This window comes from Mustela nivalis (assembly GCF_964662115.1).
Source record: "Mustela nivalis genome assembly, chromosome: 4".
NCBI classification, from domain to species: domain Eukaryota; kingdom Metazoa; phylum Chordata; class Mammalia; order Carnivora; family Mustelidae; genus Mustela; species Mustela nivalis.
Genome location: NC_139023.1, coordinates 140,667,609 through 140,685,473, shown reverse-complemented (window position 1 = coordinate 140,685,473; position 17,865 = coordinate 140,667,609). Strand labels below are relative to the sequence as shown.

The window sequence follows — 17,865 nt, the reverse complement described above, 5'->3', positions numbered from 1 at the left end:
TTTTATTCTGCTTTTCCAATGCAAAGTACCACTGCATAACCTAGTAGTAGATTAAGGAAAGCATCTTGTTACAGAATGAGTCTCCATTTTGTAAATGAAATTAAAGTGAGAGATGGTAAATATCATGATTTCGCAATAATTACATAACCAGTAAATCCAGGCATTAAATATAAATGGCAACTAACATCACAAAAGAGAAGTAAAGAAGGTATTACATGCCTTCTATGAGAAGAATGCGAAAACTTCCTATGAAGCAGTATTGCCACAAATATCCAATCTGAATTCTATCAGTCTTTGGAACAAACTACCAATTTATAAGAAATACAGAAAGTGGAGAAACCTGTTAGACTATTCCACTGGGATGCAATAAACAAAATCCATACTGTGAGAAAAGATATAAGACAAACTATGTTTCTTCAACTAATCAATTGGAAAAAAAGAAAAGATGGAAGAGAAACCTACAGGAGAGACTTAAGACTTAATCAGTATCAACTGAATGCACTGTGTCGTCCTTATTTGGATCCTGATACGAATAAACACAGTAAAAAGAATTACAGAAAGTTGTAATTCAATTGGAATGTCATACTTACTAGGCTTTTGATGATATTAAGAAATTATTGCTAATATTTTAGGTTTGCTAATGGCATTATGGTTATGCTTTAAAAAGAAACCTTAAAAAGAAGTACATATTGAAATATTTATGAATAGAATGATAAGATATCTAGGATTTGCTTCAAATTAATAAGAGAAAGTAGAAAGAAAATGAATATAAAAATAAAATAAGAGTGATGATTACCAAAGCAGGGTTACTAATTGATGTAAATTTATTACGCTAATTTGTCTACTTTTGTATATGCTTGAAATTCTCTATGATAAAAAACTAAAAAGAAATATGCCCTTATTTTATATTACAAAATAGTGATACAGGATATTCTATTTATTGATAATCTAGGACAGAAAAGGAGAGTTCTTGAAGAACCTAAGATATAAGAAAATAGTTTAAAAACAGTGTGATAAACGTATATGCATATAGAAATATAAAATGCAGTCATTCCTTATTGATATGTGGTAATAAGGAGTATTTTTTGCTTATTTATATGTTTTACATTTAAACAACTGAATAAAGTTAATATTTTATAACTTGGGGGAAATGTCATATATATTTTATCATTTAACACATTTAGTGAATGGCAGGCCCTGTGCTAGGCATGAGAAAAACAATTGTGAACAAGAACTCCCTCATATAGAGTTCAGTAAGGGGGGACCAAACCAGGTAGAAGGGTATATAATATTCAGGATATTTTAGGTGCTGTGAAAGAAACAGAGGACAGAATATCACGGAATGAAAATAGTAATGGTCTCCATGAAGAGGTGACCTACAGGACTAGAGTCAGCCACTCACTAAGTAGGGGATGAACATTAAAGGCAGAGAAAGCAAAACTCTGAATTGGAAAGAATAATTCTGCATTCAGAATAACTAAGTGAAAAAAGGTTTAATCACTGGATTTCTATAATTCAAAATTATATTTAAAGAAAATTCATTTTGAGGTAGTGAGGGATAGATTAGACAAGGGCAATAGGTGGCAAAGAGATCAGGTAGGACACCTGTAGTAATGTACTGGTACTTGTCTTTTAATACAAGTGCTGGTGAGAAGTATCCATGATACTAACACCATTTGAAGAAGTTAATATTTTAGAATAATGTCTTCCTAAATGGATACAGAAAAAAAGAATACAATTGTAAATACTTTTCATTGTTACCAACTTTATCATGCATTTTTCAAAAATTTTCAATTTAGGGGCACCTGGGTGGCTGAGGGGTTAAGCCTCTGCCTTCGGCTCAGGACATGATCTTAGGGTGCTGGGATCGAGCCCCACATCGGGCTCTTTGCTCAACGGGGTGCCTGATTCCTCCTCTCTCTCTGCCTGCCTCTCTATTTGTGATCTCTCTGTCAAATCAAAAAAAAAATTTAAAAAAAAATTTTTTTTCAATTTAAATTCTAAGTTCAATTTTGAGAAAGTGAAAATACATATGAAAGATAAATGTATTAAAATTACAGTTATAGTAAAAAGATTTTTAGAAAGTAATGTGAAAATCAAAAATAATCTAATTCATTGTGATGTGCAAGGCAACTGTATTTCAGATGATTCCTGAAAAATTACCTTGGACAAATCTCTGAAGTTGCTTGGCAAGGTAAGATCCAGTTCTTCTGATTCATAATTAGTGATGACCCAGGGAAACACTGGATACTGATTTAAGTCATTGTAACTCCGTCCTAAGAGAGGGAAAAAAAGCCACTCCATTTAGAATAATAAAATGAAATGATAAATAGGAATATCATTAGCTAAAAATAGTAACAATTTAACTCTTTGAGAGCCAGACAGTGTTCTCATCGTAAATAGACTTTTATTAATTGAGTTAAACTTTATATATAGTTGCTGAATGCCTATGGACCGTCTTTTGGGAAATGTAATGGTATCATAAGAACCTTTAGTAATAGTATAATAATGTAAAACAAATCTTAAATAATGTGAGACTCAAGCCCACCTTCTAGTGTATTTAATAACTACCCAAAACAAATCACTGGTTCTACTCTCTAAAAAGAATTTGGAGGATACATTTAAAAGACACTTTAAGCACAAGAGGAGCTATTTGAGAGTAGACTATTTCATAAACGTTGCTTCCTAATTATTACTGTGCATTTAATCTATGTGTTAATTGAATTATCTCTCATGCTAAGTATGTGCATTAAGCTTAGTGTGTAAGTTTTCTGTTTCTCACTACTACTTAAGAATCGTTTCAGTCACTACTTATATAATCTTCATTTAGTTCGACATAAATTCAAACTTTCTTCATTCCTATCCCTCAGCTGGCTGTGAACTGAACATCTCAACTGATAAAATTTAGACTTTTCAATGTGAACCCTTAACTTCCAGTTTTCCATAATAGTCCCTCTCTTCTCCTCTTCTCTAACAGGAGAGAGCTGTATGAGCTGTATTTCCTTCAACAGAGCTCGAGTCAGCCTCACTCATAACTTGCATTGTTACTTCTCCTCTCTGTCCCTTTCACTGTTTCTCATTTTTGCCTTAATCCATTCTCTTTTTACTATTACACAAGAAAACTATAATTCACATCTAATGTTCTCATTTCATCTCCAACCATTCAGTTCTTGCAATCAACCTTTTCTGTTTGCTTTAAAGCTATAAGGCATGGCCTGTACTCATTTTTAATTCTCCCATACCATATTTGTTACAGGCAACCAACACCTTTCTCTTTCTTTCCCCTTGCATCTCAAGACATTTGCTATACCTCAGTTTTCCTCCTCTTAGGTCTAAAAACTCTGGGATAACTCATCCTCTTCTTTCCTTTACTAACTTTACCTTTGTCTTCTTGTCATGAACAAGAACATTCACCAGACCTTGTCTCACTGCTTTCTGTATTATCTGGCTTGGTAACCTCAACTCATTCTTGGTAATTTCTAATTTATGCAGATGAAATCCAACGTCTTCTCTCCAAATTCCAAATACCTTCTTTGAACTATACTTCTAAAAATTCTTTTTGATATATTAACTTGGATGTCTATCTACATAGTAAAATAATCATCTTTTTCTAGACCATTTTTTCTGACTTCCTTTCTGTAATGGCACCACCATTTCCCCCAATGATTCAGGACAGAAGCCTGGAAACCTTTTCTGACACTTCTCTTTTACCCCCTACATTTAGTCAGCCCAATGTCAAATTGTTTGTACCTTATAAATCTTACATCATTTAATCTATAAATTCCCACTTTCACACCTCTAATGAAAGCTCTCATTATTTTTTATATATAATTACTTCCTAACTGTGCTCTCTACCTAGTTTCACTCCACTCTAGTTTATCCTTCATTCTGCCTCCAAGTTAACTTTCTATATAGTACTAATATCATTTATTTGCTCAAAAACTTTCAGAAGTTGCCCTATAAATGGACGGCTAACTCCTCAAACTGAGAGAAAATATTTCACAATGTGTCTCCCTGCTACCTTTTTAGTTTTCTTTCTCATTATACCTTTATGGATATATACTTTAGGTGTGTACATGCATATACATATGTATAAATTATACCCTTAATCATTCCTTAGCTATATCACATTTTCCCACCTTTGTATGTTTCCTTATGCCTTCAGCTTTACATGGCATGACTTTTTTTTTTAAATTTTTTATTTTTTATAAACATATACTTTTATCCCCAGGGGTACAGGTCTGTGAATCACCAGGTTTACACACTTCATAGCACTCACCAAAGCACATACCCTCCCCAATGTCCATAATCCCACCCCCTTCTCCCAAACCCCCTCCCCCCAGCAACCCTCAGTTTGTTTTGTGAGATTAAGAGTCACTTATGGTTTGTCTCCCTCCCAATCCCATCTTGTTTCATTTATTCTTCTCCTACCCACTTAAGCCCCCATGTTGCATCACCACTTCCTCATATCAGGGAGATCATATGATAGTTGTCTTTCTCTGCTTGACTTATTTTGCTAAGCATGATACGCTCTAGTTCCATCCATGTTGTCGCAAATGGCAAGATTTCATTTCTTTTGACGGCTGCATAGTATTCCATTGTGTATATATACCACATCTTCTTGATCCATTCATCTGTTGATGGACATCTAGGTTCTTTCCATAGTTTGGCTATTGTGGACATTGCTGCTATAAACATTCGGGTGCACGTGCCCCTTTGGATCACTACGTTTGTATCTTTAGGGTAAATGCCCAATAGTGCAATTGCTGGGTCATAGGGCAGTTCTATTTTCAACATTTTGAGGAACCTCCGTGCTGTTTTCCAGAGTGGCTGCACCAGCTTGCATTCCCACCAACAGTGTAGGAGGGTTCCCCTTTCTCCGCATCCTCGCCAGCATCTGTCATTTCCTGACTTGTTTATTTTAGCCATTCTGACTGGTGTGAGGTGATATCTCATTGTGATTTTGATTTGTATTTCCCTGATGCCGAGTGATATGGAGCACTTTTTCATAGGTCTGTTGGCCATCTGGATGTCTTCTTTGCAGAAATGTCTGTTCATGTCCTCTGCCCATTTCTTGATTGGATTATTTGTTCTTTGGGTGTTGAGTTTGTTAAGTTCTTTATAGATTCTGGACACTAGTCCTTTATCTGATATGTCATTTGCAAATATCTTCTCCCATTCTGTCAGTTGTCTTTTGAATTTGTTAACTGTTTCCTTTGCTGTGCAAAAGCTTTTGATCTTGATGAAATCCCAATAGTTCATTTTTGCCCTTGCTTCCCTTGCCTTTGGCGTTGTTCCTAGGAAGATGTTGCTGCAGCTGAGGTCGAAGAAGTTGCTGCCTGTGTTCTCCTCAAGGATTTTGATGGATTCCTTTTGCACATTGAGGTCCTTCATCCATTTTGAGTCTATTTTTGTGTGTGGTGTAAGGAAATGGTCCAATTTCATTTTTCTGCATGTGGCTGTCCAATTTTCCCAGCACCATTTATTGAAGAGACTGTCTTTTTTCCATAGGACATTCTTTCCTGCTTTGTCGACGATTAGTTGACTGTAGAGTTGAGGGTCTATTTCTGAGCTCTCTATTCTGTTCCATTAATCTATGTGTCTGTTTTTGTGCCAGTACCATGCTGTCTTGATGATGACAGCTTTGTAATAGAGCGTAAAGTCCGGAATTGTGATGCCACCAACGTTGGCTTTCTTTTTCAATATCCCTTTGGCTATTCGAGATCTTTTCTGGTTCCATATAAATTTTAGAATTATTTGTTCCATTTCTTTGAAAAAGATGGATGGTACTTTGATAGGAATTGCATTAAATGTGTAAATTGCTTTAGGTAGCACAGACATTTTCACAATATTTATTCTTCCAATCCAGGAGCATGGAACATTTTTCCATTTCTTTGTGTCTTCCTCAATTTCTTTCATGAGTACTTTATAGTTTTCTGAGTATAGATTCTGTGCCTCTTTGGTTAGGTTTATTCCTAGGTATTTTATGGTTTTGGGTGCAATTGTAAATGGGATGGACTCCTTAAGTTTTCTTTCTTCTGTCTTGCTGTTGGTGTAGAGAAATGCAACTGATTTCTGTGCATTGATTTTATATCCTGACACTTTACTGAATTCCTGTATAAGTTCTAGCAGTTTTGGAGTGGAGTCTTTTGGGTTTTCCACATATAGTATCATATCATCTGCGAAGAGTGATAATTTGACTTCTTCTTTTCCGATTTGGATGCCTTTAATTTCCTTTTGTTGTCTGATTGCTGAGGCTAGGACCTCTAGTACTATGTTGAATAGCAGTGGTGATAATGGACATCCCTGCCGTGTTCCTGACCTTAGCGGAAAAGCTTTCAGTTTTTCTCCATTGAGAAGGATATTTGCGGTGGGTTTTTCATAGATGGCTTTGATGATATTGAGGTATGTGCCCTCTATCCCTACACTTTGAAGAGTTTTGATCAGGAAGGGATGCTGTACTTTGTCAAATGCTTTTTCAGCATCTATTGAGAGTATCATATGGTTCTTGTTCTTTCTTTTATTGATGTGTTGTATCACATTGACTGATTTGCGGATGTTGAACCAACCTTGCAGCCCTGGAATAAATCCCACTTGGTCGTGGTGAATAATCCTTTGAATGTACTGTTGAATCCTATTGGCTAGTATTTTGTTGACTATTTTCGCATCTGTGTTCATCAAGGATATTGGTCTATAGCTCTCTTTTTTAATGGGATCCTTGTCTGGTTTTGGGATCAAGGTGATGCTGGCCTCATAAAATGAGTTTGGAAGTTTTCCTTCCATTTCTATTTTTTGGAACAGTTTCAGGAGAATAGGAATTAGTTCTTCTTTAAATGTTTGGTAGAATTCCCCCAGGAAGCCGTCTGGCCCTGGGCTTTGGTTTGTTCGGAGATTTTTAATGACTGTTTCAATCTCCTTACTGGTTATGGGTCTGTTCAGGCTTTCTACTTCTTCCTGGTTCAGTTGTGTGACTTCTAATCTCTCAAATACCACCTCTACTAAAGTAATATCTATCCTTATATGAACATGAAATCCTTCCTGATTTTTTTCCTTACTCCCATCAACTGGATGAATATAATTTTCCTCTCTCTCTGAACTTTTATTTACAATAGTACTTTGTATTTCTTTTGTTGAATCTATAGTCGTTGCTCCAGAATCGTGTAAATGCTAAAATCTGTACTTAAAATAACTTCTCTGAGAGCAAGCAACATGCCTTATCCTCTCTGTACCTCCTTTGTGCCTCAAATATAAACTGTGTCAGTTTGCTGAATTGAAACCTCAAACGTCCTACAAATACATTCTCTGTTTTCTTCATTCTAATTATTACAAACAAAAAGTAATGGCACATTTCTATTCTTTACTCTCTCTTTTTAAATTTAGCTTATATTTATTTAGATTCAATTAGCCAACAGGTGGCACATCCATAGTTTTTGGTGTAGTTTTCAATGATTCATTAGCTATGTTTAACACCCCGTGCTCAGGACATTATGTGCCCTCCTTAACGCCCATCACTCAGTTACCCCATCTCCTTTTCCAGAACCCTCAGTTCTTTATTCTCTTTCAAAGAGAACAGTTTCCATGGGTGATGTTCAGTAATACTTCTTGATTACAGACCTTACAGAGGACCATTAACTCTAGATTTTCACATATGGATCATAAGGTAAGTATTCCTTTACTTAATATTTTACCAAGTTTATTTTTTTCTATGTTACATTTTTGTTTGATCATGTAACACACTTCTGATTAAGTCATTAACAGGTTAAGATTTTATATATGGTTTTTCATTTCCACTATCCCATAATGGATCCATTCTTACTATATTAAATAGTTGTAAATTTTCATTTTAGATTTTTAGAAAAAAGTGTGCATACCCATTTTTAATTTTCTCAAGCAGCCAGCTGTTCATATGTAAAACTGTAAACTCTACTTTTCAAAATTACTCTTGATAAGGTATTCACGTAGTAATAATGAAAATAAAAGTAAGCTATTTATACTAGTACTCATAATAATTTAATAATATCACAATAACATCACTGGAAAAAAATTATCATTTGCAATAAGTCAACACGTAAGTACAGATTACCTGCTATTGTGTTGAGAAACATCAAATACTCAAAATTTGAAATCTCTCTATGCTGCCATCGCTGAGTCATATTAGAAGCTTTAAAGAGTTGACGTGGACTAGCTAATGAGATACGCCTGCAAAAAACAGAATTTCATGTAGAATCAATTTAATTATAACATAATAATAAATTATGAATATCTGTGCTTACTCTGTATATTTAACATAAAAATGATATCTGTATATTCTAAAAAGTTCTGTCCATGTTTTACTAATGAATACAAGAAATGTTTCAATGTACAATTAATGATTACATGATTTAGACTAACCACAGGTCCATGATACATATTCTATTCATTCAAGTAAGCTGTCATTACAATGCCATTATAATATCTAGTTTCCATAAATGTTCATTAATAATAGTATTATTAATAACTTACTGAATTTACTTATATAAAAGGATTATAATAACTCAGAAAGATATAAAATTGTATTGACATCTTTTTCTGTGTGGGGGTTTCTTTTTGTGTGTATTCACATCTTTATCAATTTTAATAGTTCTCTTAAAGACAACACGTTTTACATTTTAAATTTAAATATTATGTTTATATACCCTTTATAAGACGGAAAAGGAAGATTCTAAATTCTTCACGTGTCTATTCATGGGGTGGGACAAAGGTAAAAGAAACTATTCTTTTTTTATACAGCTTAATAATAGATGACCAAGTTTTCTGTGTTTTTTTTTAATGCAATGTAAATAACAAAAGATGTAACTGACTAAAACTAAGTTAGAGTGGTAAATAGGTGGCAGGATTAATTATTACCTTCAGAACCTTTTTTTTTTTTTTTTTTTTTTTTTCCAGAACCTAGGATCTCAGAGAAGTATGCTGTGACAGTTCTTCTTACCACCAAAGACAAGGTAACTATATTTTCTGTTTAATTTTCAAGGGTATAATTTAAATACTATAAAATTTACCCACATAAGTATACTACTCAATGATTTATTAATAAATTTCTAGAGTCCTGTGATTATTACCACAATGTACTTCAGACCATTTCATCACCACAAAAACTTGCCTTGCGCCTATTTACAGTTAATCTCCACTCCTATCCCCAGAAATCTCCAATATAGTATTGATAGAAATGGTGAGGATGGGGAGGATGGGGATATTTTAGCCTTCCTGATCAGTCTTTCAACACTGTTTCCCAATTATTATATCTTTCTTTTGAGCTCCAACTGCCTATTCAGTATTTCAGTACCGACATCACTCAGGGCTTTCAATCTCAACAGATCTAAAACTAAATTTCTCATATTTTGTCCATCACCTCATCTTCACAACCTCGACCCCAAACTTGGGGGGACAGATACACAACTATGCCTTCTCCAGTGTTCCCAATCTCAGTAGATGCTATTCAGCAACTTAAACTAAAACTTGGCAAGACACACTGGACACCTCCCTCTCTTGTCATCCTCCATTATCTAACTAGTCTCCAAGTCACACAAATTGTATGCTCTCAAAATTTCTAAACAAGGATGTCTCTCTTTAACTGCGCTATCAGCATCACATATCACCTGGATTTCCACAATAAACTCCTTTTTTTTTTTTTAAGATTTTATTTATTTATTTATTTATTTGACAGACAGAGATCACAGAGAAGCAGGCAGAGAGAGAGGAGGAAGCAGGCTCCCTGCTGAGCAGAAAGCCAGATGCAGGGCTTGATCCAGGACCCTGGGATCATGACCTGAACTGAAGGCAGAGGCTTTAACCCACTGAGCCACCCAGGCACCCCTAAATTCTTCTCTCTGAACTGACACTCTTCTTCCCAGAATCACTAAGTTCCAATGATATCTGCCTTCCAACATTCCTTAAAAATACTGGAACCTCACCTTATTTCAGGACTTTTACATATGATATTTCTGCTTTCAAAAGTAAGCTGATTCTATTCTTTCAAATTAAAACTTAAAAGTCACATAGGAGGACATTTCTGACCACATAATCCAAAGCATCTCATCTCTACTCCACTAATCACTATTATAACACCCTTATTATATTCCTCCCATCACTTACACATTAATTTATTTTGTCTGCATATCTGTTAAAACATGCATGGGTAAGATGGTATCTATCTTGCCCACTGCTGGATAATAAACACTCTGTTAGTGTTTGAGATCTATTCAAATAGCTGGTTTAATGAATTAACCTACATCCAGCTTTCATTAATTGTGGGAAATCATTACAAAGATTTCCCAGGTATGATAACACATATTAGTTGATGAATAAAACTTAAAAAATTGATAATTAGTAGAAAAAAGACCTTCTTATTAAGATTAAGAAATTTACTATACAATTCTGAGCTGTTTCATTCTGAACCTGAAATTGGTCATTAAATTATAAAACTAATCAAAATCCTCACTGGCATTATAAAGCAACTACTACTTATCATCTAGAAAGTCCACTTTAGGTGCCCCTTTTACATAAGAGTTGTACCCTGTGGTAGTTTTAAAATATGTTCATAAATTCTTTGATACTTTCTCTCTCTCTCTCTCTTTTTTTTTTTTTTTTTTCATTTTTTTTGATACTTCCTCTTTAAGAAGTGAAACTTTTCCCCTCCCTTGGAGCCTGGGCTATATTTAATGACTACATTATAACAAATATAATGCAGCAGAATTGACAACCTACTCGGCCTATCACGGGTAGGTCATAAAAAGACACTGGGGCTTCTGCCTCATTCTCTTTTAAATCACTTACTCTGGGAAAGTCAGCTTCCATGTCATGTAGACATTCAAACAGCCTATGAAGATAAGACTTGATAGGAAACTTTTATTTCTTCTTTTCTAATCAAGATGATCAGGAGTTTCCCTTCCTGGTAATGCTTTTCTGTGGATTTTGAATTCAGATAATGCTTCCCTCATAGAATAACTTTAAACATTTGTCTTTCTTTTCCATTTTCTGTAATAGTTTGCCTAGAAATGGTATTATTTCTCCATTTAATATTTCATAGAATTTGCCAATGAAACCATTTGAGCTAGGAATTATCTCTGTCAGAAGACTTTTAACTACAAATTCAATTTCTCCTGTAGCGGTATTAAGGTTATCTATTGGATGGAAATTTGTCCATTTCATCTAACTTGTCTAAGGAACACAAATTTGTTCATAATATATCCTTATTTTCCTTTAAGTATCTGTGAGACCTGTTGTGATGTCCCCTCTTTCATCCTTGATAGTAGCAATTTGTGTCTTTTTCTTCATAAGTCTTGTGTATATATTTATTACATTTATTAACCTTTTCAGAGAAACAAATTTTCATTGCATTGATTTTTATTTATTGTTTTTGCTTACATTTTTATTAATGTTCAGCCTTTATTATTTTCTTCTTTCAACCTATTCTAGTTTACATTTGTTCCTCTTTTTCTAGTTTTTCAAATAGAAGTTCAGTTGACTCAAAATGATGCATTAATAATCATTTAATATGAACTATAAAACAGAAGGAGTTTAAAATAAGTAAGAAAATTAAGTAAGAAAAAATACTAATACAGATAATTTTCCAAATTTTTCTCATATAAAACAGTACCTGGTTTGAGGTAAACCAAAACTGGTTCCAATACCAACACGAGGTAGATAATTAACCACTTTCTTTACTGTTGCAGGGTCTGGGAAGTTGAACATTACAGCAACTATGAAAAATCATTTTTAAAAGTTAGAACACAACATAACTTCCTTCTTGGAAAACTGACTTCTTTGTCTAATAAAATATCTACTCTTATTTCAGGTATACAATTCCTGCCATATTACTTTTATTATAGTGCATACCAAGTTTTAGTATTAATAACCACAGGTAATAATCATTTTATTTATAAATACCTTAGCCACAGATAGTTCATTCTCCAAACACTGTCAGAAATTCTAAAAACTGTTGTTGCATTAATGTGACATGAAGCTGAGATTAGCTACATTTTGAATTTACAAAATTGAATTTTAGCAAGTTAAACATATATATCTTGAGTTTCTATAAATATTTAAAGTTTTAACTTTACATATTTAACAGTCTAACACCAAACATACTATAGATATAAGTACTAAATTGTCACATATTTATTTCCAATGATGAAGTTTAAAAATTATTCTCTTTACAATTTTTATGTTTAATAATTTGTATGCTCACATAATCCAGAACAATGTGTGACCTAAAGGAAAACTTTTCCTCTATAGTTAATAATCAAATTTAAATGTTTTCTAATCATCTCTACGTCAATAATACCACAATTTGAGACTATCAAGAAACACAACCAATACACAATACATATTTAGTACATGAATCTTAATTTATTAATCATTATAAATTTTTGATCTTCTTAAGAAATACAAAAATAAATTCAAAATCATGGGAGAGAATTTAGAAGGTATCAATTTGGACAGTCTTAAAATTTTAATTCTATTATAATTTTAGCATCATAACCACTATGTACTCATCTAGAAAATGATCCCTTTTCTCTACCCAGTTAAAAAAAAATTCTTCAGAAAAAATTTATTACTCTGGTATAGTTTTAAATACTTGCATTACCAGCATGTTTCAGGTAAATAAGCACATGATCATTCACTAAGGTGTCATATATACATATCCAACATACCTTCTTAATAAGCTATCCCTATATATCCATTATTACATTAAATATAGGGGGAAAAAAACTACAACAGAAAAACTATCATAATGTTATGGCAGATAACAAAGGTCATGAAGGAAAGGCGAAAGAAAAACACACAAAACCAAGGGTGCATAAGAAATTTTAAAGGAGTAAAATATGAACGAGGATGAGCAAGTAATTAATATTGTAAGAGTGTAACAAAACCCCTTTGGGACAGTGAAAATGCAGGCTGAACTAAAGAGTGAAACATTCACTTGATTATTTGCCTGGAAGAATAATGTTTACATTGGGAAAAAGAGGTATGTATAGGGGAGATGACCAAATAGGAAGGGAAGATACATCTCCATCTAAAGAAATCTGTATTCTAAAAAGACACTTCACTCCATAAAGGGAAAATAATGTGTGTATGGAATATACCTTACTTTGTGTAGATTTTTTTAAATGACAATGTGTAGAAAATAAAACTTCAATCTACTTATGTATAAGGAGTATGTACTATAAGTCACTAGGTTTTATATATTCTCCCTGGTATGCCTCCACTCATATCCACCAATGCTTTTACTTCAAGTTCACCTTGTCTCTCCTATTTGTCTTAATGAATTTCAGCAACTTCCATTTTAAACCCACAAATCGAATTTTAGTTATTTCAAGAATGATGTAATACAAAGCAACCAGGACACTTGAGTACCATTTTCTGATGGTCCCTTTATAAATGGCAATAGATTAGACTAAAGATTGAATAAGTGTATCAATTATTTGATTACCCTCTCCCCTCTATAAATGCATCCACCTTCCAGAAGGAGTTTAAGCATCAGAGCAATACTGAGAACATCAAAATTCCCCAACTGATTAAATAGTGAGTTATTCACCATATTTAGAAAACTTTTCACTAATCTTTAATATGGCCAGAAAACTAAAACTACTACAAATAATTCTAAGAATGACCAAATGGGGAAAAGAAAAACATGAAAATGCATGACCTCAAAAAATGAGGTCAGTATGGCAGAGAGTAGACTACAAATTACTATCTAAATGGAAACAATACGGTATGTTCAAAAATAAAATCTGAAAGAGATGGAGGGTAGCTTTATAACAATATACTTCTGAAACATATTACCTCTGTTTGCCATAAAGATCTCCAAAGCTGTATTTTGCAAAAGATAACGACGAGAAAAGATTGATCGTATCTCTGTGAATAGCCATTTTCCATGCAGCCCTTCTGTATATGCCAGGATCTAGCGAGGAAAAAAATAAGCCCAAGTAAGTAACAACAGTTTAATTTTTTCTTTTTGTTTTTTTCCCCTGAATAAAACAGAAAATACCCTATTAAGAAAAATAATTTCTAAAAACTGCAAAAAGTTATGAAAATAATTTGGAGGGAGACTAAGAAAACAGACTGCAACTTACATAAAGGAAACAATGAAAAAGCAGAGCAAAATTATAAAACATCTATTTAGAAATATATTTGGGGCATTTAAAAGAACTGATGTGGGGCGCCTGAGTGGCTCAGTGGGTTAAAGCCTCTGCCTTCAGCTTAGGTCATGATCCCAGGGTTCTGGGATTGAGCCCTACATCGGGCTCTCTGCTCAGTGGGGAACCTGCTTCCTCTCCTCTCTCTGTCTGCCTCTCTGCCTACTTGTGATCTCTGTCAAATAAATGAATTTTTTTAAAAAAATCTTAAAGAAAAAATAAAAGCACTGATGTAATCTGATGCTTTTCAGGAAATACGAATTTCACTATTTAGTGATCGGGTTTTGAATCCTGTTATGGAAAGTTAAGTTTTAGATAAAAAGAAGGAAAACTTCAAAAGAATGCCCTACGTGCTTATAGATCACATATACAATTAAGTTTCATATAATACAAATTTAATGTACTCAGAAATATATTTTTTATGTTATGTGAGGCTTTTATCAGGTTTTGTTTAAGTACAGTTGAAACACAATGTTACCTTAGTTTCAGGTGTATGTATAACTTAGTGATTTGACAAGTTTACACATTATGCTATGTTCACTGTAAGTGTAGCTACCATCTGTCCTATTATATTGCTATTACAGTATTATTGACTGCATTCCTAATGCTGTGCCTTTTATTCCTCTGACTCATTCATTTCTTAACTGGAAGCCTGTATCTCCCACTCCCCTTCACCCATTTTTGCCCAGCCCCATCCCTCCCCTCTGGCAACCCTCAGTTTGTTCTCTGTATTTACAGGTCTGACTCTGCTTTTTGCTTAATATTTATTTTGGGGTTTTTTTTTTGGTTTCTTTTTTTAGTTTCTATTGCAGAAGTACCTTTTATATGCTTTAAAATATATATTTAGAGCAAATCCTAAGAGTTCTCATTGCAAGGAGAAATTTCCCCTTTTTCCTTTTTTAAAAAAATTATATCTATATGAGGAGATGAATAAACATATTGTGGTAATCATTTCACAATATATGTACAAGAAACCATCATGCTGTATTCTTTAACAAATACAGTGATGTATGTCTGTTTTTTAATAAAAGAAAAAATTATATATATCTTCAGGTTCATAACTTCAAAAAAAACATCACATTTTAAGGTCACTGTTAAGCCAACAGTCACTCATTCAGAAAGCACAAAGACTGACTGTATAAGAGGTTAAGTATCATTTTGTCAGCTAGGCTAAACACAAACCTGCAAATGAACTCAACATAATCTCTCTATGGAGTAGGTGGTTGTCAGAGTAACTTGTTACAATTCTTGTCATTCCATGTGACAGACGCAGTAGCTTAGAATGCTTTGCCAACTCAAAGTAATCCTGTCTTTAGTCCTAAGCCACTTTGCTGCTTTGTTATTCAAGTTTTGTTTTTTAAAAAGTTCATTTCAAAAGCTTAATTATGAAGGTGTTAAAGGAAAACCAGATGTGGCATTTCTTACATAAGTACTTCACCTAATATTAATTTAATAAAGAAAATGAGATGCATTTACTATCAAAACCTAATGAAAATCCCTGAAAGCAAATAATTAAGATATCTCTTTCTCAAAAGTAACCGCCATTAAAAAATTCAAATAGAATGACATGTGATTATGATATTGAAAGGTAGGGACAAAGATGAGATAAGCAAAGAGAGAAAAAAATAATAAGAATTTATCCCACAAGAACTTTCTTTTTCTATATTCATTTCCATATTCTAGATTTTAAATACAAAAAAATCTATATTCCTCAATGTAAAAATGCAATTTCTTTGGTAAAAAAACTACCTTATTTAATTCACTAAGTATGTATTTAGATCTTTCTACGAATTCTATTTTTGGCACTAAGGATCTAAAAACAAAAGAATAACTCCAAGTCTCAGTGTTTTTTGAAAAACAAAACAAAAGTTCTAAGGACCAAACAAACTTTTAGTTTTAAAACTGGTGATACAGGCATCTATTTTCATTCAGCCAATACCTGCATAAATAAGATCAGGAGAAATGAACACGAAAAGAAAAAATAAAACTGTAAATCTTACTCTCAAGATTTTTTGAAAGGCTACATGTACATGGTCTCTCACCGTGACCAGTAGGCCCAAGCCTCCAGAGCCTACAGTGCCTCCTATTTGGTCTCTCTATCTTACCATAGCAGAATCTACTATGACCAGAGGATCCAAAGAAAAAAAAATTTTAATAGAATTTTAAAATATAAATCAGATCACATCATTCATACATTTAATGAACATCCCACTACATGCATAATAAACACTGACGCTCTTTATAATTATTTATAATGCCTTACATCTGAGACTCGCTGATGAGCCCAATTCATTCCTTTTTGGGGCCTTCACAGATATTTTCTTGTCTGACTCAAATGTTCTCCCAAATCCTCACATAATTAGCTGATTCTCACATTAGATTTTTGCTCCAATGTCACCAACTCAGAGAAGCCACTGGATCTAAACCCCACTTCTTCCATAACCACCTCAAACTCATCAGATTTCCTTCACAACACTTATCATTACTTGAAATTTTTATCAGCTTGCTTGTCCATTGTCTCTATTTAGCACTAAAATATAGAGTATTAGTTCTGCCAGAACAAAGACTTTTAGTATACTCTATTTCCACTGTCTAGAACAATGTCTGACAAAAAGAAGATGTTTTTGAATGATTACATGAGTCAGTGAATAGCAACCTAAGCTCAATATATGGCCCAAATTCATTTTGTTTGGACCATATGACATTTTAACAAAATATTGAGATTTCTGGTTTCTCAGAAAAACTAGGGCATCTGTCAAACCTAGATCTATCTGCCACATGGTAACAACTGACATACACCCATCATTTTGGCACAGTCTCTACTCATTCATTCATTTACTATTAACTGTCCAGTTCCTGTTGGCATTTGAATTTGCCACCCTAGACTTACCAAGTAGGAGACAATCTAGTATATGTTCTGTAACACTTAGACTCCAACCTAGTATCGAATTATTAGTAAGGAGAATGAGAGCCAGACCAATTAAATAGTTAATACAAAGTCCCTTGGGAAGTTAGTGGCAGAGTCCAGCCTACTTCCATATTCTCCAATACAAAAATACAAAGGTTACAATATACATTCTACATTTTCACATTTGTAAAGGACTTAAATATTTGTTAAACTATAACTCAACTTATCAGAATGCTCATCAACTACATTTGTCTTCCTGTCCTTGGGTTATAGGTGAAAGAAGGAAATCAAAGAATACAAATAACAAAGACTCCTCTAAGATCTATGATATGCTAAGAATATCACACACTAACCTGAAAATTCTACCTTTTATATCTATAAAGCTATATAATAAAACCTGTTGCTCATAATGGTGGGTTCAGCCATTATAAGATCATGGCCATGCAACTAAACATTTAATTATATTCAAAGATACTTCAATTATTAATAAAAACATGCATACTAAAACAGTATTATAAGATTTTTAATGTACTGAAGGTTTTCTAATAAAAAATTCAATTTATATCCCATACCTTTAAACAGTATAGTTATTAAAAAACTGACTTAAAAGTGGGATGCTTCTTTAAAATGTTTTATTACCAAATCATCTTCACAACTGCAGAAAATGACATAAACCCCATGTACCCATTACTCAACCATATAAAATCCTCACATTTTCCCATCTTATTGCATATCTTTAAAAATAAAGCATTTTAGAGGTATTGACATTCCCATATATAA

The 17,865-nt window shown here is 33.3% G+C and overlaps 1 protein-coding gene across 2 annotated transcripts in view; it reads right to left on the bottom strand.

Moving 5' to 3' along the window:
• Positions 1 to 17,865, bottom strand: part of LRBA (LPS responsive beige-like anchor protein) — a 730,800-nt gene that overhangs the window by 193,892 nt on the left and 519,043 nt on the right. For both annotated transcript variants that reach the window (XM_082728100.1, XM_082728101.1), the window contains exons 41-44: positions 13,825 to 13,942; positions 11,636 to 11,738; positions 8,084 to 8,199; positions 2,164 to 2,276 (exon numbers count right to left, since the gene is read on the bottom strand). In XM_082728100.1, coding sequence (XP_082584226.1) covers positions 2,164 to 2,276; positions 8,084 to 8,199; positions 11,636 to 11,738; positions 13,825 to 13,942 — 450 coding nt within the window. The remainder of the gene's footprint in view (positions 1 to 2,163; positions 2,277 to 8,083; positions 8,200 to 11,635; positions 11,739 to 13,824; positions 13,943 to 17,865) is intronic.